At 39.0% G+C, this 21,186-nt stretch overlaps 1 protein-coding gene across 1 annotated transcript in view; it reads left to right on the plus strand.

Moving 5' to 3' along the window:
* Positions 1-21,186, plus strand: part of LOC136850568 (DNA damage-binding protein 2-like) — a 336,700-nt gene that overhangs the window by 83,999 nt on the left and 231,515 nt on the right. The window contains exon 4 of the mRNA XM_067124193.1: positions 6,992-7,183. Within this exon, the coding sequence (XP_066980294.1) occupies positions 6,992-7,183 (192 nt within the window). The remainder of the gene's footprint in view (positions 1-6,991; positions 7,184-21,186) is intronic.

Raw genomic sequence — 21,186 nt, forward strand, 5'->3', positions numbered from 1 at the left:
CGTCAATTAGCTCTTCGTTGGGTGAGTCGGTAGAGTTGTGGCCTAGCACTTGCTAGGCCCGAGTTCAACTCTCCGGCTGGCTAATGAAGAGTTAGAGGAATTTATCTCTGGTGATAGGAATTCATTTCTCGCTATAATGTGGTTTGGATTCCAGAATAAGCCGTAGGCCCCGTTGCTAAGTAACCAATTGGTTCTTAGCCATGTTAAATAAGTCTAATCCTTCAGGCCAGCCCTAGGAGAGCTGTTAATCAGCTCAGTGGTCTGGTAAAACTAAGGTATACTTAACCCTTAAGGGACGGCATAATTTATCAGTGTGTAGCACCCCAGACCGGGGAAACTTTGAGGTTGGCAAAATAAAAAAAAAAATCACATTAATGGAAAGAGAATGACATGTACATTCACACTGTATAAATAAAAAAATTCTTAAAATTTTCCCCGCCTTCCACGAGAAGTTGAAAATTACTATTTACAACTCCTTGTGGGGCCTCATTTACAAGACAATCATAAATTTTACCAACTTATATATGTTTTTTATAATAAATAAGTTTTAGTATTTTGTAAAATTATTATTACTGCTCACACAATATCAAAACAGGTAAGAAATAGAAGCAGTAACAAATGTTTTGCATATTTGTTGTAAAATATTCACATAAATATACGAGAAGGAAAATTCAGTAAATTTTTTTTTACTTTTACATGCTTTTTCTAATATTTCTTTGGAATTTTCTTTGTTAAATTACATTTACAACAGACATACTATCGTAAAAGACAAAAACAAAAAACAACAGCAACCCCTTCATGTATTTACAAGCAAATTTACAAAAAGACTCATGTGAGAGAGAGAGATGCAGTACTTTTCCCTTGAAGTCACAAGCATTACTGATACTGGCCTAACTCTCACGTCTGTATAAAAGTTGCCATTAGTGAATTTATAGCATATAGAAGTATTGGCACCTTTGTTTCGAATCATTATTACCATAACAGTGGTGCGTAATTCTGCTTCACACTCAAGCTCAATCCGTCCACCTCTCCAAACCTGTTTTACTTCACACTGAAGCTCAATCCGTCCACTAAGGGTTAACTTTTTACACGTCAATTTCTTATGTTCTGAGACAATGATAGGGCATGGGCCTTCACATCGATTTCGTATGTTCTGAGATAATGACAGGACATGGGTTTACATGTCAATTTCTTATGTTCTGAGATAATGACAGGTCATGTGCCTACATGTCAGTTTCTTATCTTCTGAGAAAATGACAGGGCATAGACCTACACATCAAATTCTTATCGCAAATAGTTTTCTATCCATATCTGTTGGAAATAGAGTAGCTTTTAATTAATATAGTAGTTTCAACTCCTCGACATGTAATGTAGCCTACATGCACAAAGTGGAATGTACACGTATAAGGAAGTGCACGTACACGTACATGCGTGGATGGCCATAGTAATTGTAACGCCACTTATACCACAGAGAATAAAAGTAAAACTTATGGGCACGTAGCCAATGACACACAGATCAATCATAGGACTGTTTCAGCCTCACACACAACTATCAAACTGCTCTCAATGAGCTATATTGAAAATATATTTACAAAAGGGATGAGGAATTATATTATTGTGATGAGTAAATATAAGGCTGCTGTAGCAGTTCCATGAAAATGAAGGCTGTGGTAGGAAGGCATCATAAGATACTTCATGAAATAAGAAAAAAAAAAATGATAGTTGAAAAAGTTATGTATGAGATGATCCAAACCACTCTGCGAGTAGCCCATGATTCATTTGCTTTTGGGGGCATTCTTGTAGATTACCCTGTTGGACAGAAGTATGCTTAAGAGTCAGTTTCTCTCTCTCTCTCTCTCTCTCTCTCTCTCTCTCTCTCTCTCTCTCTCTCTCTCTCTCTCTCTCTCTCTCTCTCTATTGTTAGGAGAATATTCTAGCATAGACTATATTCATGAAGATCACGATTACTTCTAATTAAAACAAATGACTAAATTTCAGTTGACAAGAGTAGGCAGGTAATTCTTTACACCAGTATTTTATGAATAACAGTAGCAACAAAAACAAGAATAACCACAACAAGAACCATAATAAAACGGCTGAATATAAGATAGGCCTAAAATCCAAACATCATAAAGGCAAAGGTCTATGTAATTTTTTATGGTCCTGTTATTTTGAAAGGAGGTAATGTCCTTAAGAAAGTTATCAGCAAATTATATCTTGTATGACTCGTATAGCCTATCATACTGTAACTTTAAGTTAAGGGGATCGGCCGGTTTCCGACTTTTTTAACGACAGGTTGTTGATATATAGGGGGTTTGTTAAAGGATATTGTGTGGAACTTCTGGGAAAAAATTTTTGTTCAGTGACCTTAGGTTTTGTGGCCTTAGAGCATTTTTCGGCCAAAAATGGCCATTTTCAAAATGCATCTCCTCCTTTTGCTTTTTGGTTTTAAGGGATGAGATTTGAACCACGTATAAAACACATATGGACCTTCGATACAAAGCCGGGGATTTTTGATTTTCAATTATTTTTTGAGATATGAATTTTTTTAATGAAATTTTCCCGGAAAATTACAGAAAAAAAAATTGCCAAAAATCAGAAACTCAAAATATTAAAAATCCCCGGCTTTGTTTTAATCTACCATGTTTCCCATGTTATATTTAAAATTTCATTTAGATTGGTCCAATACTAAGGAGGAGATGCATTTTAAAGGCTAAAAAACTTATGTTTTGAGAAACGGGCCTTCAAAGTTTTAGTTACATAAAAAAGTAAAAGGGACTTCAAAGACTGTGTTACAATTAATTCTATGGTTTTAATTTTTATTTGTGGGTATTAATTAATGCAAAATGATTATAAATAAGAATATTAATTGATTATTTATGTGCCTAAGACACATTCTTATAAATTTTAGGTTCTGGTCGCCCCCTGTCTGATCTTGCTGCAAGGTATTACTCTAGGGTATCATAGTTGCCTACACTTTTTATTAGTGTCTCAGAATCCATCCCTTGCCAAATGGATCCTGGGAATTACTTTACATTCACAATTAGGGATTCGTGATTCAAGTAATTCATCAAGTCTTGCTTCACTTATTATGATCATTTTATTTTCAGGATTGTCTATAATATCAGCCTCCGAGCTACTGCTTTCTTTTTCTAAAATATCTTTGCCCTTTGGTAGTGACGAACAAATAAAATGGCGTTTAGGTGTGGATGTGGTTGGTCTCTGGTCAGCAGAGATCGCTGCCTGCGCCGTTTGATGGGCGACAGCTCTCTCTCTCTCCGTCGCTCCATTCCCCTCTATGGCACTAATTTCTTGAACTCTTTCTTCTACTTCTCGCCTGGACTTTTCCACTTGGCTTTTCGGCATTCTAGAAGCATGAAGTGAACTCTTGGACCTTTTAGGCACGGTGAAAAAACAAAAACACCGCAGAAAATACAGAGTTCAGTCAAGGTTAGCGAGCATGAAAAACGTGTCCTTCGAGCTTGGACGTTTATAGGCAACTCTCGGCCACAGTCGGCGTCATGGTATGACGTGTGCGTTGTCATGGCTAGGAATAACTAAAAAGGTGCTGAGTAGGATATTATTGACATTATACATTTCATTTCAAAGGAAGTTTTCGTAATATATATCATAAAAACTATACCAGACTAAATCATTTGCGCTACTGGTGTTTTATGGGTATATAGTTATTGTTACATTTTAGGCCATAACTAGAGAAATATGGCAAATTTTAGCATAATATTTCGTGGACACATTCTTGAACCCTATACGAAGCCATAGAATTTTTTTCAGCAAATCGAATTTTTAAAAGATTATTGGGTTTTTTTAGGCGGCCGATCCCCTTAAACATAGTCACATACAGGTTTTGTAGAGTGCAGTCACTGCTTGTCATCCCTCCGAATGTGTAAACAATTGCAATGAAATCAATTTTATGACTATTAAAATATAGTAAAATTTCCTGAAATCAATATGAAATACCAGTCTGGATAGCTCTGAGAAAGTCTTTTGAGTTAAATTTAGAATGGTGAACACTCTTGACAATATCAGACGGTAATCATTATTGTCCAGTGATTCAAGTGCACCGATTCAAACGCAGACATTCCCAGTGTCACCTCTGTATTCAAGTGAACCTCATTTATGAAGCACAACATTGCAGTATCGCGGAACACTCCTGACTTCGTTCATATTTTCCTGTTTTTTTTAACCATTTTTAGGGAGATGTGTATTATGATTTTATTTCTGGATAATAAAATGTTTCTTTTTTATAATCAGCTGTAAGTATTTTAGTTCGGTAAAACAACCATTGCAAAATAAATGAAGATGAAAAGAACCACAGATTAACCAACTTTTTGAAACCATTGCCAACCAATCAGCTTCAAGGAATTGTTGTGATGTAATCAGTGGGTGGAGCTTAGCTGCAAAGCGCGGTGGACTTTACTATAGTATTTTTGTGATTACATACAAGTACATTTAGGATAAAAAAATAATTTACTACAGTAAGTTCTTGGTTTATGTCGTGTTGTGGTTAGTCCTCACCATCTCCCATAAATTTACTAAATTCTAGTGCCATCATTCTCTCTGTCAGTATGCATATAAGGCAGTCCCCAGTTATTGGCGGGGGCTCCGTCCCCGACAGGGTGACGATAACTGAAAATCGGCGATAATAGTGCCGATCCCTGGTTATCGGCGCTGATGTCCGGTTATCGGTGCTGGTAACTGGGGATCGGAGCCACTGATAAGTGGGGATCAGTGCTGATAACCGGGGATCAGTGCCACTAACCAGAGATCAGCACAAATTGGTGCCGAAAATCCGGTTATCGTTGTCACTAGACAAGTGCTGTAAAACCGGATCGTCAGTAACCGAGGCTGCCAATAGCCAGGACTGCCTGTACTGAGAAAATACTGTACAGCAAAATATCTATAACATGTTATTTCACTAACAGAATTTATTTATACTGTACTGATGTAATCACCATAAAAATATTTAAAATCCAAATTTCATACATAGGCCTCGGTAGCAACTTTTCTGCAACGACGTAATTCTCTCTCTCTCTCTCTCTCTCTCTCTCTCTCTCTCTCTCTCTCTCTCTCTCTCTCTCTCTCTCTCTCTCTCTCTCTCATGTATCAGTACAGGCAGTCCCCGGTTATCGGCCGGGGTTCCATTCCGATGGCATGAAAATAAGCGAAAATTGCCACTAATTGAAAATCAGTGATTTTCGGTTATCGCTGTCTCTGTTAGGTATGTATTGGTGCCAATACATGATTGTTGGTGCCGATAAGGAGAAGCCACTAGACAAGCGCCGAAAAACTGGATCACCGATAACTGGGGACTGCCTGTACTGTACTGTACATATTCTTTAATGAAAATAAAATCAATTACTGTACCATAAGCATAAAATAAAATCAATTACTGTACCATAAGCATAAAATAAACAAATCCAGCAATTCACAACAGATTGATGTAGGTAGCATTGCCATATTTTTTCCTTTATGTAATTTATTGTACAGCTGTGCTTTTAAGTGATGCGACATGATTGCATAGGATTTCGTTCAAAATTCACAAACTGGCAACCTAACGTGCTCCACACTTATCAATTATTTCCATGCGAAAACACGATTATTTCATAAAATAAGGCCACAGTATGTTTCATAAGGGTGAAATCTGTCTCATATTTCAAAACTGTAAGAAAATATCACATAGCCAAATTTCAGAAAAACAGTTGCAAAACATCTTCAAAACTTTTGTTCACTCATCGACCTTCTTTGTACCCCCTGACCTCCATATCTGGCTGGGCTTTACTAACCCTCTTGTGATTTCATCACTTTTTTGCCTGTGATATAAATTGGGTTGGAGGTCACCAGTACGATTTGTAAAGAATTGTTAATTTCTTTACACTGGGTGTCTTCCCTGTAGGTATTTTGTCAGGCAAATGCTCCAGTTCTTTTTGTCAATCCACTTTGTTGCCTCCACTGTGATTATGTAACTGTATAACCAGTCTCTTGAGTAGACAAGAGACATGAAAGGCAGAAGCCAGTTTTAAAGGGAAAATACACTGTTTCCTTGTGAGGAAATAATTTACTCATCAAGCATAAATTTGCTACCTGGGGAAGTTTTAAATTACTTTAAATTAAATGAAACAGGCCTTGTGACCATATTTACACTCACCAAATGATCTAGTCTTGTATTCAAACAATCACTTGATTAATTTTACTGCAAAGGACCTAAAGACATGCTTTCCTTAGGAGGAAAGAAATTCAAAGAAATGACAATTAAACAAAAGACTTATCTTCCTTATTAGGAAGGAGAGAAAACATTGACATAAAAGGTAAATGTGCATGTAGATAAGGTGAATAATTTTAATAACTGTACTAGGTATTATATTGTTTTATATATACTGTACTATATTTTCTTTTATTTTATATTTTATATAATATATATATTATAGTATATTTTGACCTTTTTGGTATGAAAATCCTTTTGTTTCGTATTAACTGTGACACCAGTGAGCTTTGCTAATATAAATTTCTTATAGTTGACCAATGTAACACATTAGGAACTGGAATAGTAAGGTTTTGGAATGTGTAATTATTTGTTTGGACTTTTTTTTTTTAAGTTGGGCACAAATGTTGTAATAGTAAATGGTGGCAGTGTTATTTACTTATAAATATTGCTTGTAGTTACCAAGAAAACATGTTAGCAAATAAGAGGGTAAGTGATCCTATCACTCTTAAATTTTCAGTCGTTCAAAAATGGCTCAGACCAGAAGAACAGAACAATCTTACTCTGTATTGAAGTTTCTTCATTTATGCCACTCATATGGAAATATTTGACCATGGAAAGTAAAAACTAAGTGTGTTCAGGTGAAGTGCATGTACACTTTAAAAAGTGGAAAGTGGAGTAATTGTGTGACATGGTCCAGGCGGAGCAAAATATAATTTTTTAATACTTTTATTATTATTAGTGAAAAATTTTTACTTTTTGTTCCAACAGTCTCTTAATAAACCTCTGATGAATGTGAACCAAAGATTAAAAGTTTACAAAGTCTTCATGGAGTTCGACAGACGTGTGACAGTTCTTGAGTGGCATCCTAAAAGCTTGAACATTGTTGCTGTTGGAGCCAAAAGTGGAGATATTGTTCTTTGGGATTATGAGCATGAGAAGAACTTAGCCTATATAAATGGGGTGAGTATCACATTGGTATACAGTGTTCAAAAACATTACAATACATTGTGTTGGTGGGTAAGACAAATTACAGTGTAGAATTGAAGCTGCCTTTTGTATTCGTGTGAGTGGTAATTAAGGGTAGAAAAATAGGGCAGACTCCCTCTCTTGCTTTTATTATTGCTTTTCTAGTGGTCTTTACAGGCAACTACTTTCTTGCCACTGATTTGCTTTTAAAAATTAATACCCTCCTCTCCAATAATGTCTTTCATTGCGTTCATCTTAGTGAGTATTGCTTGTTTGTGTGTGAATTTACTGTTTCATCAGTTGGTATTTTTGTGCATACGTACGGTACCTAATGAGTATTCTTTGTTTGTTTGTGAATTTACTATTTCTTCAGTTGATATTTTTGTGTATACGTATGGTACTTAGTAAGTATTCCTTGTTTGTTTGTGAATTTACTATTTCATCAATTGGTATTTTTGTGTATACGTACGGTAAATTGATTAGCATTTATTTAACATTTTTACACATTGGGTTATGCATTGTAATAATCTGAATACCTATCAAGATTGAGTCACGGATGAAAGCCTAGGGGAAAATGCTGTGGAGTAAGGTGAAGCCTAAAGGGGTAATGTTTATATTGCTGCCTAGAAGATACCATAGGATATCAAAGATTATCAGTGTGGAAAATGTTAGTATTTTGTTAGTATGAGGCTTGCTTTCTTCCGCTCTTCTACTTTTAAAGAGCAACGTAAACTGCGTTCTCAGATGCCTCAATAGCCTGCTGTAGACCCACAGGAAGCTTTTTTAGAAGTTTAAAGGATGGATTTAGCAGACATTGTGTCTTGACTATTCTGTCACATACTGTAGTTGGTTTCAACTAATTTATCCTCCCACAGGAAAAGATGTGGCACATGCATAGCTCATTGCTGACTGAAAATCGTTTTTAAAGTTGTTGGCTTATTTTGACAGATATTCAGACTGTTTTTTTCAATAACATAACTGGATATTTTACTGTACTGTACAGTATATACAAAGAACCCTCACACCTTCTTAAATATATACCATACAAGCATGTGAAAAGTTGAGCTTGTATCAAGTAGCCTACTCTGATCAATCACAAATGAACAATGGGCTCTCTGTAATTAAGTTTTATCTCATTGATACACATACACCTATGCTCACAAACTGCTCAGATCACAAAATTTTCTTATCATTCAAACTTGATTCTGTCCCCATTTTCAAGAGAGTAACTTCATGATACCAAAGTAATATCTACATCCCTAAACTGGAAAATAACCTATAATGATGGTATACTTCAAAACACAAAGTATAGACAAGCGAACATTCACTAAGGCTATGCTATTGATTAGCCAGATGTTTGATTTTACTGGCCTTTTAAGCACACATTCATTCTGTTCTTATTCCGACTCACTCAGAATAAGTATAGCATTTCAGATCGTCAGTGTTATTGTATAGCTTAAACAATTTGAAACTTACTGACCCAAATCGTAGCCTAAGTCTTCTGCTACGACACCCAGGTTACTTCGTTCCTATGGTAATTCAAATTATGATTTTATCAATACATTGCGGTGTGTATATGAACTAAACAAATGATATTAACCCTTAAACGCCGACTGGACGTATCGTAAGTCGACTAAAATTCTCTGTCGGGTGACGAGTGGACGTACTGTACGTCGACTACAAAAAATTTCAACCTTCGGTTGAAAAACACAATTGTAAGCTAAAACTTGTACATTCTAGTAATATTCAATCATTTACCTTCATTTTGCAACAAATTGGAAGTCTCTAGCACAATATTTCGATTTATGGTGAATTTTTGAAAAAACTTTTCCTTACCTCTCAGCGGTAACTTTCGCCGAAAATTTCAGAAATTCTTTCGTCATTTTGTTGTAATTTTTGCACCATTTTATATTAGCCGTTACATAAAGTTTTATATATGAAAATGTGCGCAATTTCATGTAAAATACAACTAAAAACAACTCATGGTTGTAGCTTTTATCAGTTTAGAAATATTTTCATATAAATCACGATAAGTGCCAAAATTTCAACCTTCGGTCAACTTTGACTCTACGAAATGGTCGAAAAACGCAATTGTAAGCTAAAACTCATACATTCTAGTAATAGTCAATCATTTACCTTCATTTTGCAACAAATTGGAAGTCTCTAGCACAATATTTCGATTTATGTGAATTTTTGAAAAAAAAAACTTTTTCCTTACATCCGCACGCGGTAACTCGCCCGAACATCTCGGAAATTCTTTTGTCACTTTGTCGTAATGTTTGCATCGTTTTATATTAGTCATTACATAAAGTTTTATATATGAAAATGTGTGCAATTTCATGTAGAATACAACAAAAAATAACTCATGGTTGTAGCTTTAATCAGTTTTGAAATATTTTCATATAAATCACGATAAATAAAAAAAATTCGACCTTCGGTCAACTTTAACTTGACCGAAATGGTCGAAAACTGCAATTGTAAGCTAAAACACTTACAGTCTAGTAATATTCAATCAATTACCTTCATTTTGCAACAAACTGGAAGTCGCTAGCACAATATTTCGATTTATGGTGAATTTTTGAAAAAAACTTTTTTTTACGTCCGCGCATTACGAATTCATTCATCATTTTATGATAATATTTTCTCTGTGTTGCTTTGATTGTTTTACAATTTGTTATATACCAAAATCATTGCAATTTAGTGTACAATACAAAGAAAAAAAGATAACTCATTAGCTTTAACCATTTTGCTCACAGCACGATTTGGATACAGTTATATATGAATTTTTTTTTTGTGCTGTCATATATTTCAATATTTATATATGATAATGATATTTTTTTTCATTTCTGATGTTTGCATACTAAACTCCAGTCAGTGACAAAAAAAAGAGCCAAAAATGAACTTTTAATCGTAAAAACTAAGCGTGCTGTGATTTTTTGAAAAAAACTTTTTTTCCACTTCGGCGCTAACTCCCAAACGCTGCCGGCATACGACAGACACTTTTGTAAATAGAGGCTCGGCATTTAAGGGTTAACTTACTGTTGATGCATTCAGTGTTCCTAGCTTGAAATACAGTAGTTAGATTGGCGTGAACACAATCTCTATTTCACGACCCTCATCCAAAGCACACTGCAAGAAATTATCCTTACATTTAGATATGCATATCTCTTAAAGGAAGTTTCCCTAAATGTACTTTAAAATGAATAGGAATACTTGAGTGGATTTGTAGACTCCGATAATTTTGGCTGCATTCTTGAGTCTCCACTAACTCGAACCACTCTGTATCTGACCGTCACCAAACATTCGACTCACCACTGGACAAACAACCAGTACCGATGGTTAAGCATTACTACACATATACTTACAATTGAAACAGCTAAAACAATGCCTTTCATTACTAAATACAAACACAACAAAACATAATATCCTTCTACATGATACGCATTTCCACTTTACATAAATTAAAGAGAATATATAAAACTATACTACAACTTGCGGAAAAGTGCAGTCTCTCTTGTTAAAGTTTGGACATACTCCCCGCAAGAAAAACTTATGCCTACATTATTGACAATATTCCTGTTCTTATCAATGCCTTTTTGGCTTCAGCTATTTGAACAGTCCTCCTGCTCGGGGGGGTGCTTGACTAAATGTCATCTGTCGCAAGATTAGTTTCCCTTATCTCCTGCCACAGCTCTAAGGGGTATAATTTAATTACAGTTCTCATAAACTGACTATGTGCTGTTCTTAGAGTAGCCACTCTTGGGACCTTGTCTCTCCTCATGTGTAACTCGATCACTTGGCCCAAATTCCACTTGCTCCTTGGCCCCTCGTCATGAATGGGGACAACTTCCCTATCCTGGGCCAAGAGCCATGCACTATTCCTACTCGATGGGTCTCTCTTAACGATGTTAAATACTCCCTCTCCCATCTCTTCCACAAGTTGCCGCACAACTTGGAATCTTTTCTTGGTGAGCTCTCTCCGTCCATAGGTAGGGTCACCGGAGATCTCTTCCCAATTTAGTACTTCTCTTGGGAAGGACTTGAGCTTTCGTCCAAGGATCAAATGGTTAGGGGTTAAAATTTCCAGTTGATTCAAGTCCCCGGGCATGTAACTTAATGGTCTGTCATTGATAATTCCTTCCAGCTCCAGTGCACAGGTCAGTTCCTCAAAACTGAGCAAGGCTTGGCCTACGATCTTTTTTAGGCATGACTTCAGAAGTCCTATCAGCCTTTCCCATATAGCACCAAACCATGGTGCTCTCGCTGGAATGAACTTCCAGTTACACTTTATATCTAATAGATGTTCTTTTACCCTGGGATTCTCCGACATGGTCTTGAGGTATTCTGATGCCGCTATAAACGTGAAGGCGTTGTCACTCAGCATGAGTGTTGGGAAACCTCTTCTGCTACAGAATTTTCTAAAACTCATGTGGAACAAGTCACAGGACTGGTTATCAATTAGCTCCACATGTATGCCTCTGGTTATCAGGCAGGTAAATAGGATGATAGAAGCCTTCTCAGGGCTTTGTCCTTTTCCCTTAACCCATAATGCGCCGGTGTAGTCCACGCCTGTGGTATTGAAAGGTTGCTTACATTGGACCCTGAACTCAGGTAATGGAGGAACTATATTGGACCTATATGCCCTCCCCTGCATTCTCCTACCAATAACACAATGGTGTAATTTACTCTTGGTTAGTTGCCTTATCTAGGGGATCCAGAACTCCTGTCTAACACTCGCCACAGTGGCATTTACACCTATATGAGCATTATTATCATGATGTTCTTTATTACCCGAGTAACATAGCAACTCTTCGGCAATAGTATGGGAAACTTAACAGATTCAGGTAACTGTGCATGTTCTAGTCTACCCTTACACCTTATTACCCCATTGTCCAGGTAAAGATTCAGCTGGTGTGCGAGAGCTAGTTTTGGTTTTCTTACCCCCTTCATCAAACTCTCTTATTCCTCTTGGAAATATTCCCTTTGTATGATGGCAGTGGTTGTATTCTTTGCCTCTTGAAGTTCTTCCAAGGTCAGTTCACCATGGCTCTTCATACTGATTGAACTCCTACAATTATTCAAAAATCGTAGGATCCACACTTTGGTCCTATAGATCTTTTTAACCTTGCTGAATCTCTCCCAATTCAGCAAGTGAGTAACACCATTAAGTTTGTCCCCTATAGTATTGACCAAAGTGTTCTCTTCCCTACCCTGCGTAATCGATCCACCAACCCATGACCTATCTATTGGCCAAGAGGAATCTTTTAACCAAGGGGGTCCCTCCCACTAGAAAGAACTAGCCAAGATCATTTCTGTCCTTTTCCCAAGTGTCAACCAGTCACTGGGATTATCATCTGTAGCCGCATAGGACAAGACCGCCTTTGGAGTTAAAGAGTTTATTTCCTGTACTCTGTTTTTCACAAACACCGGGCGAACACTTTTCGATACTAGCCAACTTAGGGCGACTTTACTGTCCGACCAAACAAACAGTTTTACAAACTCATCCTTCTCAAAGGATTCTTTAATAAATTTGGACATTCTTGCTGCTAGCAACAATGCCATCAATTCAAGTTTTGGAACAGTTAATTCTTTTATGGGAGCTACTCTTGCCTTTGCCATCATTAAAGGAGAGTTTTCATTCTTAACTCTATAAGCTACACAACCATATGCTAACTCACTGGCATTGCAGAATATGTGTAAGGAGTCCCCCTTTCCTAGGCTAGTATTCCTAGGTAAGAAAATATCAAGACCTTTTTCTAAGTCTTCAGATAACTCAGCTCATTGGTTCTGTAATGGGTTTGGGAGTTGTTCATCCCAATCCAGTTGTTGCTTCCACAAATTCTGCAGGTATGTCATTGCCCTAATAGTAACAGGTAGAAGCGCTCCTAATGGATCGTAAATCCGTGCAACAGTTCTCAGTACTTCTATCTTAGTCTGACTGGACTTATTTATATTCGTCTGTTGTAATGTCAAGGTATCTTTTTCTTTGTCCCAGTTCAGACCTAAGACCTCATGAGTTGTTTGTTCTCTGGCACTAATCCCATATGCTTTAGCAATAGTTTGCAACGAGTCATTATTACTCATCCATTCTTTCAGATATAAATGTGCCTGTGCAAATATCTTATTTGCTTCAAAGAAAAAATTCACCAATTCATTATCATCATTGGTAGTGAACTGCAAGTTATCTACATATAGCCCTCTTTTTATCCTTTCTATGTCACCTTCTACCATAGACAGGTGTTTCTTAATTGTTGCATTCAGCAGAAAGGGAGAACATGTAGCTCTAAATAAAACAACTCTAAACCTGTACACTAACAAGTTACTGTTAGCCCTTAAACACCGAGCCTCTATTTACAAAAGTGTCTGTCGTATGCTGGCGGCGTTCTGGAGTTAGCGCCGAAGTGGAAAAAAAGTTTTTTTTTTAAAATCACAGCACGCTTAGTTTTTAAGATTAAGAGTTTAATTTTGGCTCCTTTTTTTTGTCATTGCCTGAAGTTTAGTATGCAACCATCAGAAATGAAAAAAAATATCATTATCATATATAAATATTGAAATATATGACAACGAAAAAAAAAAAATTTCATTTATAATTGTATATAAATCGTGCTGTGAGCAAAACGGTTAAAGCTAATGAGTTATTTTTTTTCTTTGTATTGTACACTAAATTGCGATGATTTTGGTATATAACAAATTGTAAAACGATCAAAGCAACACAGAGAAAATATTATCACAAAATGATGCATGAATTCGTAATGCTCAGACGTAAAAAAAAGTTTTTTTCAAAAATTCACCATAAATCGAAATAATGTGCTAGAGACTTCCCGTTTGTTGCAAAATGAAGCTAATTGATTTAATATTACTAGGCTGTAAGTGTTTTAGCTTACAATTGCAGTTTTCGACCATTTCGGTCGAGTTAAAGTTGACTGAAGGTCAAATTTTTTCTATTTATCATGATGTGACTACTACGTCTTGTAGTTCGGCGAAAAGACCTTCTTCCTCCCATGACTCTTTCTGCCCTGTCGATTTCATATTCACAACTACCATCACTTTTTACATCACTTTCATGTTAAAATGTTTCCTGTTGATACATAGGATCATCAGAGTCATCATCGTCACCATTCTCCCCATACAGAATATTGTCGTCTTGTCACTTTCTTCATTTTCACTGTCCGTATCTGCAAATTCTCCCTCTAACAACTCATATAACTCAAGTTGATGTGAAGTATCTTCTGGAGTCAAATGTCTTTTGGGAATTTTACGTTTATGTACTTCTGTGCGGCATGAAGTACCAGGAGACGTACCGCGAGACGTACTCGGCTGGGGGTCAGAGTAAGATGAAACGTTTGCTTCCATCATGAGATGTGAGTGTGACTGACCATCCTACCCGTCCGAGACTTGATACGGAGGTTGTAGGGTTGCCATACTGTCATTTACGACCCATACTTATGATAGAAAAATATTCCCGCAAAATTCGTTCAAACACTGTGGCGCGTAATTAAGCTCTCAGTTGAAGCTCAATCCGTCCATCTCCCTAACTCAGTTTTACTTTACACTGAGGTTCAATCCATCCACTAAGGGTTAAACGATTTGAAACGTACTGACCCAAATCGTAGCGTAAGTCTTATGCTATGACACCCAGGTTACTTCATTCCTATGGTAATTCAAATTATGATTATATCAATACTTTGCGTTGTGTATATGAACTAAACAAATGATATTAACTTACTGTTGTTGCATTCAGTGTTCCCAGCTTGAAATACAGTAGTTAGATTGGTGTGAGCACAATCTCTATTTCACGACCCTCATCCAAAGCACACTGCTAGAAATTATCCTTACATTTAGATATGCATATCTCTTAAAGGAAGTTTCCCTAAATATACTTTAAGATGAATAGGAATACTTAAGTGGATTTGTAGACACCGATAATTTTGGCTGCATTCTTGAGTCCGCACTAGCTTGAACCACTGTATCAAGGCTATGAAGAGACTGACTTCATGGCCGTCTCTGACCGACACCAAACCTTCGACTCACCACCGGCCAAACAACCAATACCGGTAGTTAAGCACTACTACACATATACTTACAATTGAAACAGTTAAAACAATGCCTTTCATTAGTAAATACACAACAAAACATAATATCCTTCTTCTACACAATACGCATTTCCACTTCACATAAATTTAAAGAGAATATATAAAACTATACTACAGCTTGCGGAAAAGTACAATCTCTCTTGTCGAAGTTTCGACAGTTCTATTCAAAATTACTTTGTAGTAACCTTTACTTATTCCTTCCACTTATGTATCATTTCAATACCTAACAATAAAAAAAAGGTTTAGGTTAAGCCTTTTATGCTGTATATATATCATCAACACACTAAGGATGATGGGAACTCTTTGGGATTTCAAACATTTGTTCAATAAGTTATTTGGCAAATTAGTCCATTATCATAACAGGACACCTGACATGGCTCCCAGTATTGCTGTGAATAGCGAGAGTATTGTGTTTTATATCCAGTTTCTTCACCTCTTACTAAGTTCTCAAGGGAGTGTTTCAGAGACTGAAATTACCAGGTTTACTGTTACTCTACTTGAAAATCCAATTCATTTTAGCATATGATCTCAGTGATATTACTTGTGGACAGTTGGCAAGTCTTTCCTTAGTAATCCAATTCTCATATAATTTTCATTCTGCTACCATGTCACAGTCTGTAGACTTGTGCATGCTTCGTGGGCAATGAGTTCTTGGTGATTTCATGTGATCCCCTGGTATTGGTATGGATTAGATGTTTAGTAATGACTTCTGGGACATAGAAGTCTTTCGTCTCCACTTCTTGGACATCAGAGCAGTACTTGTTCCTCTGGAAATACAAACACCTTTTATACAGGGGTATTCTTCAGCAAGAGCTTGAGCAGCCATTAACTGGTGTCTTTTCTTTAGTCATCATGATGAGTAGACACATTTCACTCGCTATTTGCCCATTGTGTGGTTGTTGAATTGTGATGTGTAGCTTACTAAATTTTCACTTGCTGTTAATAATAATTGTGATTGTTTGTCTTAGTTCTTGTTTTTTGTCCAGATATGGAGAAAAAACATGACCAGTGCTGTTGCAGTGCGATTGCTTGTCCTTGCTGACGACAGTTCAAGTTTCTTGTACAGTAGATCCTCATTTTTCTTTGTAGGGGTAAGGAATGTACTTGTTCTTCCCCTTGCTAGAAGTGAGCTGGTTGACCTTTTCTGCTGTGGGAGAAGCTTAGCAAGAGGAGGAAGAAGGATAAGAGGCATTCAGTTGCTTTTTCAGGAGGAATACAATCCTGATCGACAGCCCTAAATATTTCTCTCTTCTTTTCCTCCCTCTTTTGTTCTTATTACCCTGCCTGCTAATAGTGCTACCCCTTCTTAGAGGGATAGCACTCAAGCAGAGAAGTCTGGTCATTCCCTTTCCTCGGTGGATAACATAGCTGTTGGTAGTAGTGCACCATCAACAGCTGCCTTGCCCTTTTATTCATCTGATCATGATGTTTCAGGTACAAGGATGACTTTGTATGTTGAGTACCTGGCATATGCTTAATGCCCCTGGTAGTCTCTTATGTAGCATTTCTGTACAACCTGGTGGAGGAGGAGCTGTCTCCAACACCTTCCTCTCCTGTCGTGTCTGTGGCTTCCCCAGTCTCTTTGGCTACTGCAGAGGGGGGGAGGGGATCCCTCTGTTGTAGTAATCCTCCAGTTAGCATCTCATATTTAGTAGTTCGAGCCTCAGCCTTCCCCTCATTATGGAAAACTGGCAAGATGCAGGAGAGGAAAGGGAAGGAACACAAGACATTCTTTGTTACCATCTGTCTTGTCTTTGTCCTCCTATGTGTTCCAAGACTCTCTTCCACCAAGTATGCAAAAGAAGGTGTCCTGCTCTGTGTCCCCAGACTCTTCCACCAAGTATGCAAAAGGCATCCTGCTCTGTGTCCCCAGACTCTTCCACCAAATATGCAAAAGAAGGTGTCCTGCTTTGTGTCCCCAGACTCTTCCACCAAGTATGCAAAAGGTGTCCTGCTCTGTGTCCCCAGACTCTTCCACCAAGTATGCAAAAGGTGTCCTGCTCTGTGTCCCCAGACTCTTCCACCAGATATGCAAAAGAAGGTGTCCTGCTTTGTGTCCCCAGACTCTTCTACCAAGTATGCAAAAGGTGTCCTGCTCTGTGTCCCCAGACTCTTCCACCAAGTATGCAAAAGGTGTCCTGCTCTGTGTCCCCAGACTCTTCCACCAAGTATGCAAAAGGTGTCCTGCTCTGTGTCCCCAGACTCTTCCACCAAGTATGCAAAAGGTGTCCTGCTTTGTGTCCCCAGACTCTTCCACCAGATATGCAAAGAAGGTGTCCTGCTTTGTGTCCCCAGACTCTTCTACCAAGTATGCAAAAAGGTGTCCTGCTTTGTGTCCCCAGACTCTTCCACCAAGTATGCAAAGGTGTCCTGCTCTGTGTCCCCAGACTCTTCCACCAAGTATGCAAAAGGTGTCCTGCTTTGTGTCCCCAGACTCTTCTACCAAGTATGCAAAAGAAGGTGTCCTGCTCTGTGTCCCCAGACTCTTCCACCAGATATGCAAAAGAAGGTGTCCTGCTCTGTGTCCCCAGACTCTTCCACCAAGTATGCAAAAGGTGTCCTGCTTTGTGTCCCCAGACTCTTCTACCAAGTATGCAAAAGGTGTCCTGCTCTGTGTCCCCAGACTCTTCCACCAAGTATGCAAAAGGTGTCCTGCTCTGTGTCCCCAGACTCTTCCACCAAGTATGCAAAAGGTGTCCTGCTCTGTGTCCCCAGACTCTTCCACCAAGTATGCAAAAGAAGGTGTCCTGCCTTGTGTCCCCAGACTCTTCTACCAAGTATGCAAGGTGTCCTGCTCTGTGTCCCCAGACTCTTCCACCAAGTATGCAAAGAAGGTGTCCTGCTCTGTGTCCCCAGACTCTTCCACCAAGTATGCAAAAGAAGGTGTCCTGCTCTGTGTCCCCAGACTCTTCCACCAAGTATGCAAAAGAGGTGTCCTGCTCTGTGTCCCCAGACTCTTCTACCAAATATGCAAAAGAAGGTGTCCTGCTTTGTGTCCCCAGACTCTTCTACCAAGTATGCAAAAGGTGTCCTGCTCTGTGTCCCCAGACTCTTCCACCAAGTATGCAAAAGAAGGTGTCCTGCTCTGTGTCCCCAGACTCTTCCACCAAGTATGCAAAAGAAGGTGTCCTGCTCTGTGTCCCCAGACTCTTCCACCAAGTATGCAAAAGAAGGTGTCCTGCTCTGTGTCCCCAGACTCTTCTACCAAATATGCAAAAGAAGGTGTCCTGCTTTGTGTCCCCAGACTCTTCTACCAAGTATGCAAAAGGTGTCCTGCTCTGTGTCCCCAGACTCTTCCACCAAGTATGCAAAAGGTGTCCTGCTCTGTGTCCCCAGACTCTTCCACCAAGTATGCAAAAGGTGTCCTGCTCTGTGTCCCCAGACTCTTCCACCAAATATGCAAAAGAAGGTGTCCTGCCTTGTGTCCCCAGACTCTTCTACCAAGTATGCAAAAGGTGTCCTGCTTTGTGTCCCCAGACTCTTCCACCAAGTATGCAAAGGTGTCCTGCTTTGTGTCCCCAGACTCTTCTACCAAGTATGCAAAAAGGTGTCCTGCTCTGTGTCCCCAGACTCTTCCACCAAGTATGCAAAGGTGTCCTGCTCTGTGTCCCCAGACTCTTCCACCAAGTATGCAAAAGGTGTCCTGCCTTGTGTCCCCAGACTCTTCCACCAAGTATGCAAAAGAAGGTGTCCTGCCTTGTGTCCCCAGACTCTTCTACCAAGTATGCAAAAGGTGTCCTGCTTTGTGTCCCCAGACTCTTCCACCAAGTATGCAAAAGGTGTCCTGCTTTGTGTCCCCAGACTCTTCTACCAAGTATGCAAAAGGTGTCCTGCTTTGTGTCCCCAGACTCTTCCACCAAGTATGCAAAAGGTGTCCTGCTTTGTGTCCCCAGACTCTTCCACCAAGTATGCAAAAGGTGTCCTGCTTTGTGTCCCCAGACTCTTCTACCAAGTATGCAAAAGGTGTCCTGCTTTGTGTCCCCAGACTCTTCCACCAAGTATGCAAAAGGTGTCCTGCTTTGTGTCCCCAGACTCTTCCACCTAGTATGCAAAAGGTGTCCTGCTTTGTGTCCCCAGACTCTTCTACCAAGTATGCAAAAGGTGTCCTGCTTTGTGTCCCCAGACTCTTCCACCAAGTATGCAAAAGGTGTCCTGCTCTGTGTCCCCAGACTCTTCCACCAAATATGCAAAAGAAGGTGTCCTGCTTTGTGTCCCCAGACTCTTCTACCAAGTATGCAAAAGGTGTCCTGCTCTGTGTCCCCAGACTCTTCCACCAAGTATGCAAAAGAAGGGGACGTCCAAGGCCTCACACAAGAAGTCTAGGTGGACTCCTTGCACACACACTTCTTTTTTGGGAAGAGAGCAGGGAATTGTGGTTGCCAGCGCATGATCTTCGTGCCTCTGGCAAGTCTGGTGATGCTGCTCTTACCCACTTAGACGTGAGCTCTGTTTCCACTGTGTCCAAACCTGACCTTTGGGGTACAAACCTGGACGAGTATACACATCCTGCTTGTAGTGCACTTGCTCAGGATCAACTGTGTTTGGTTGCTCAGGATGACTCAGCTCCTTGTGTCTCCAAGGAGATACACAACAATGGACCAGTAACCTGCTTGTGCTGTGCTTGTGTGGTTTCCAGACCACGAGCCCTCTAGTAGTGGGGTTAGGCTGCCCTTCCCACACCTCTTGGGAGCTGTACAGATGAGAGCTACTACCACCTTGGCTCAAATGCATTTTCTGGAATATGTACACCAAGCACCCTGACTTTTGATCTATTCCACCTCGTGTGTGCGGTCCACCTGTACGTGAGGCATGTGGGAGTGTTGTGAGCACTCATCCTTCCCATGTCTGCTAGCCTGGTGGCTACTGAGTACAGTAAACCCCCTGTATTTGCAGGGGATGTGTACCCCCCCCTTGAATAGTTAAAATCCACAAATACTTGAAACCCCTCTAAAAACACTTAGAACTGCCCATTTTGATAGTTTAAATACAAGAAAAACCTTCTAAAAATGCTTATAGCTGAGTATTTTAATAGTTTTATCAGAAAAAGTGCATTTAGTCATGAAAATGATATGAAAATACAGTAATTAGTGAATATTTCTCAGTGAAAAATACCGTGAATGGGCAAATTTTCCATAAATAATGGGTAGATACGTTCCACAGAAAAATCTGTGAATACGTGAGAAATCGAATACAGGGGTTTACTGTATAGGCACAGGGTGTAGCAGTCCAGAACCCATCACCATTTGGACAGGAGCTCTGCTGGATCTTATGTGTCTTCTCAGGTATAGGCCCTTTTGTCATGAGATCAACAATAAATACGGGAGCAAAAAGCTGGTGCATCACTCTCTTTGTCTGAAGAAGCTGTAGCTTTTGCCTCGGGGAATCTGATGGGTTCCAGTAGCCTGAGCTAGCAGTACTTTTGGGAGATTATTGTGCTCAATCGTGAGCATAATAGTCCTGGGGAGGCTACTTCAGCATCATGCCTGCCGATAGTCTTGTCTGCAGAGCTTTCCTTAGGGAACACCTGAGTTTAGACCATTGGTCAGGATGCCTTGGTCCCAGCTAGCTCATGGAATTTTGATGAGGTGAACAGGAGGTTCTGTGGTTTAGGGAGTTCCTTGGCATCCAGCAGATTTACATAATATTATGTGAAACTAGTTTTTTGTTAATTTATAAATTGTGCAGGTAATGTAGAGATCACTTCACTCTGATCCTCACAACAAGTTTTTTTAAATATAGATTTGACTTTGTGGACTTCAGAGATATCAGACTTCTTAGGTATAAGGTCAACAGAACCTACACCAGTGCTGGATCTATACTCCTATATATTTGCAGTTAGAGTAGTCTGCACAGATTTAACTGACTACAGAAGGAAGCCCTCAACTGCATCCTCATAAGAATTAA

The sequence above is a fragment of the Macrobrachium rosenbergii genome, chromosome 22 (assembly GCF_040412425.1).
Source record: "Macrobrachium rosenbergii isolate ZJJX-2024 chromosome 22, ASM4041242v1, whole genome shotgun sequence".
Classification (NCBI taxonomy): domain Eukaryota; kingdom Metazoa; phylum Arthropoda; class Malacostraca; order Decapoda; family Palaemonidae; genus Macrobrachium; species Macrobrachium rosenbergii.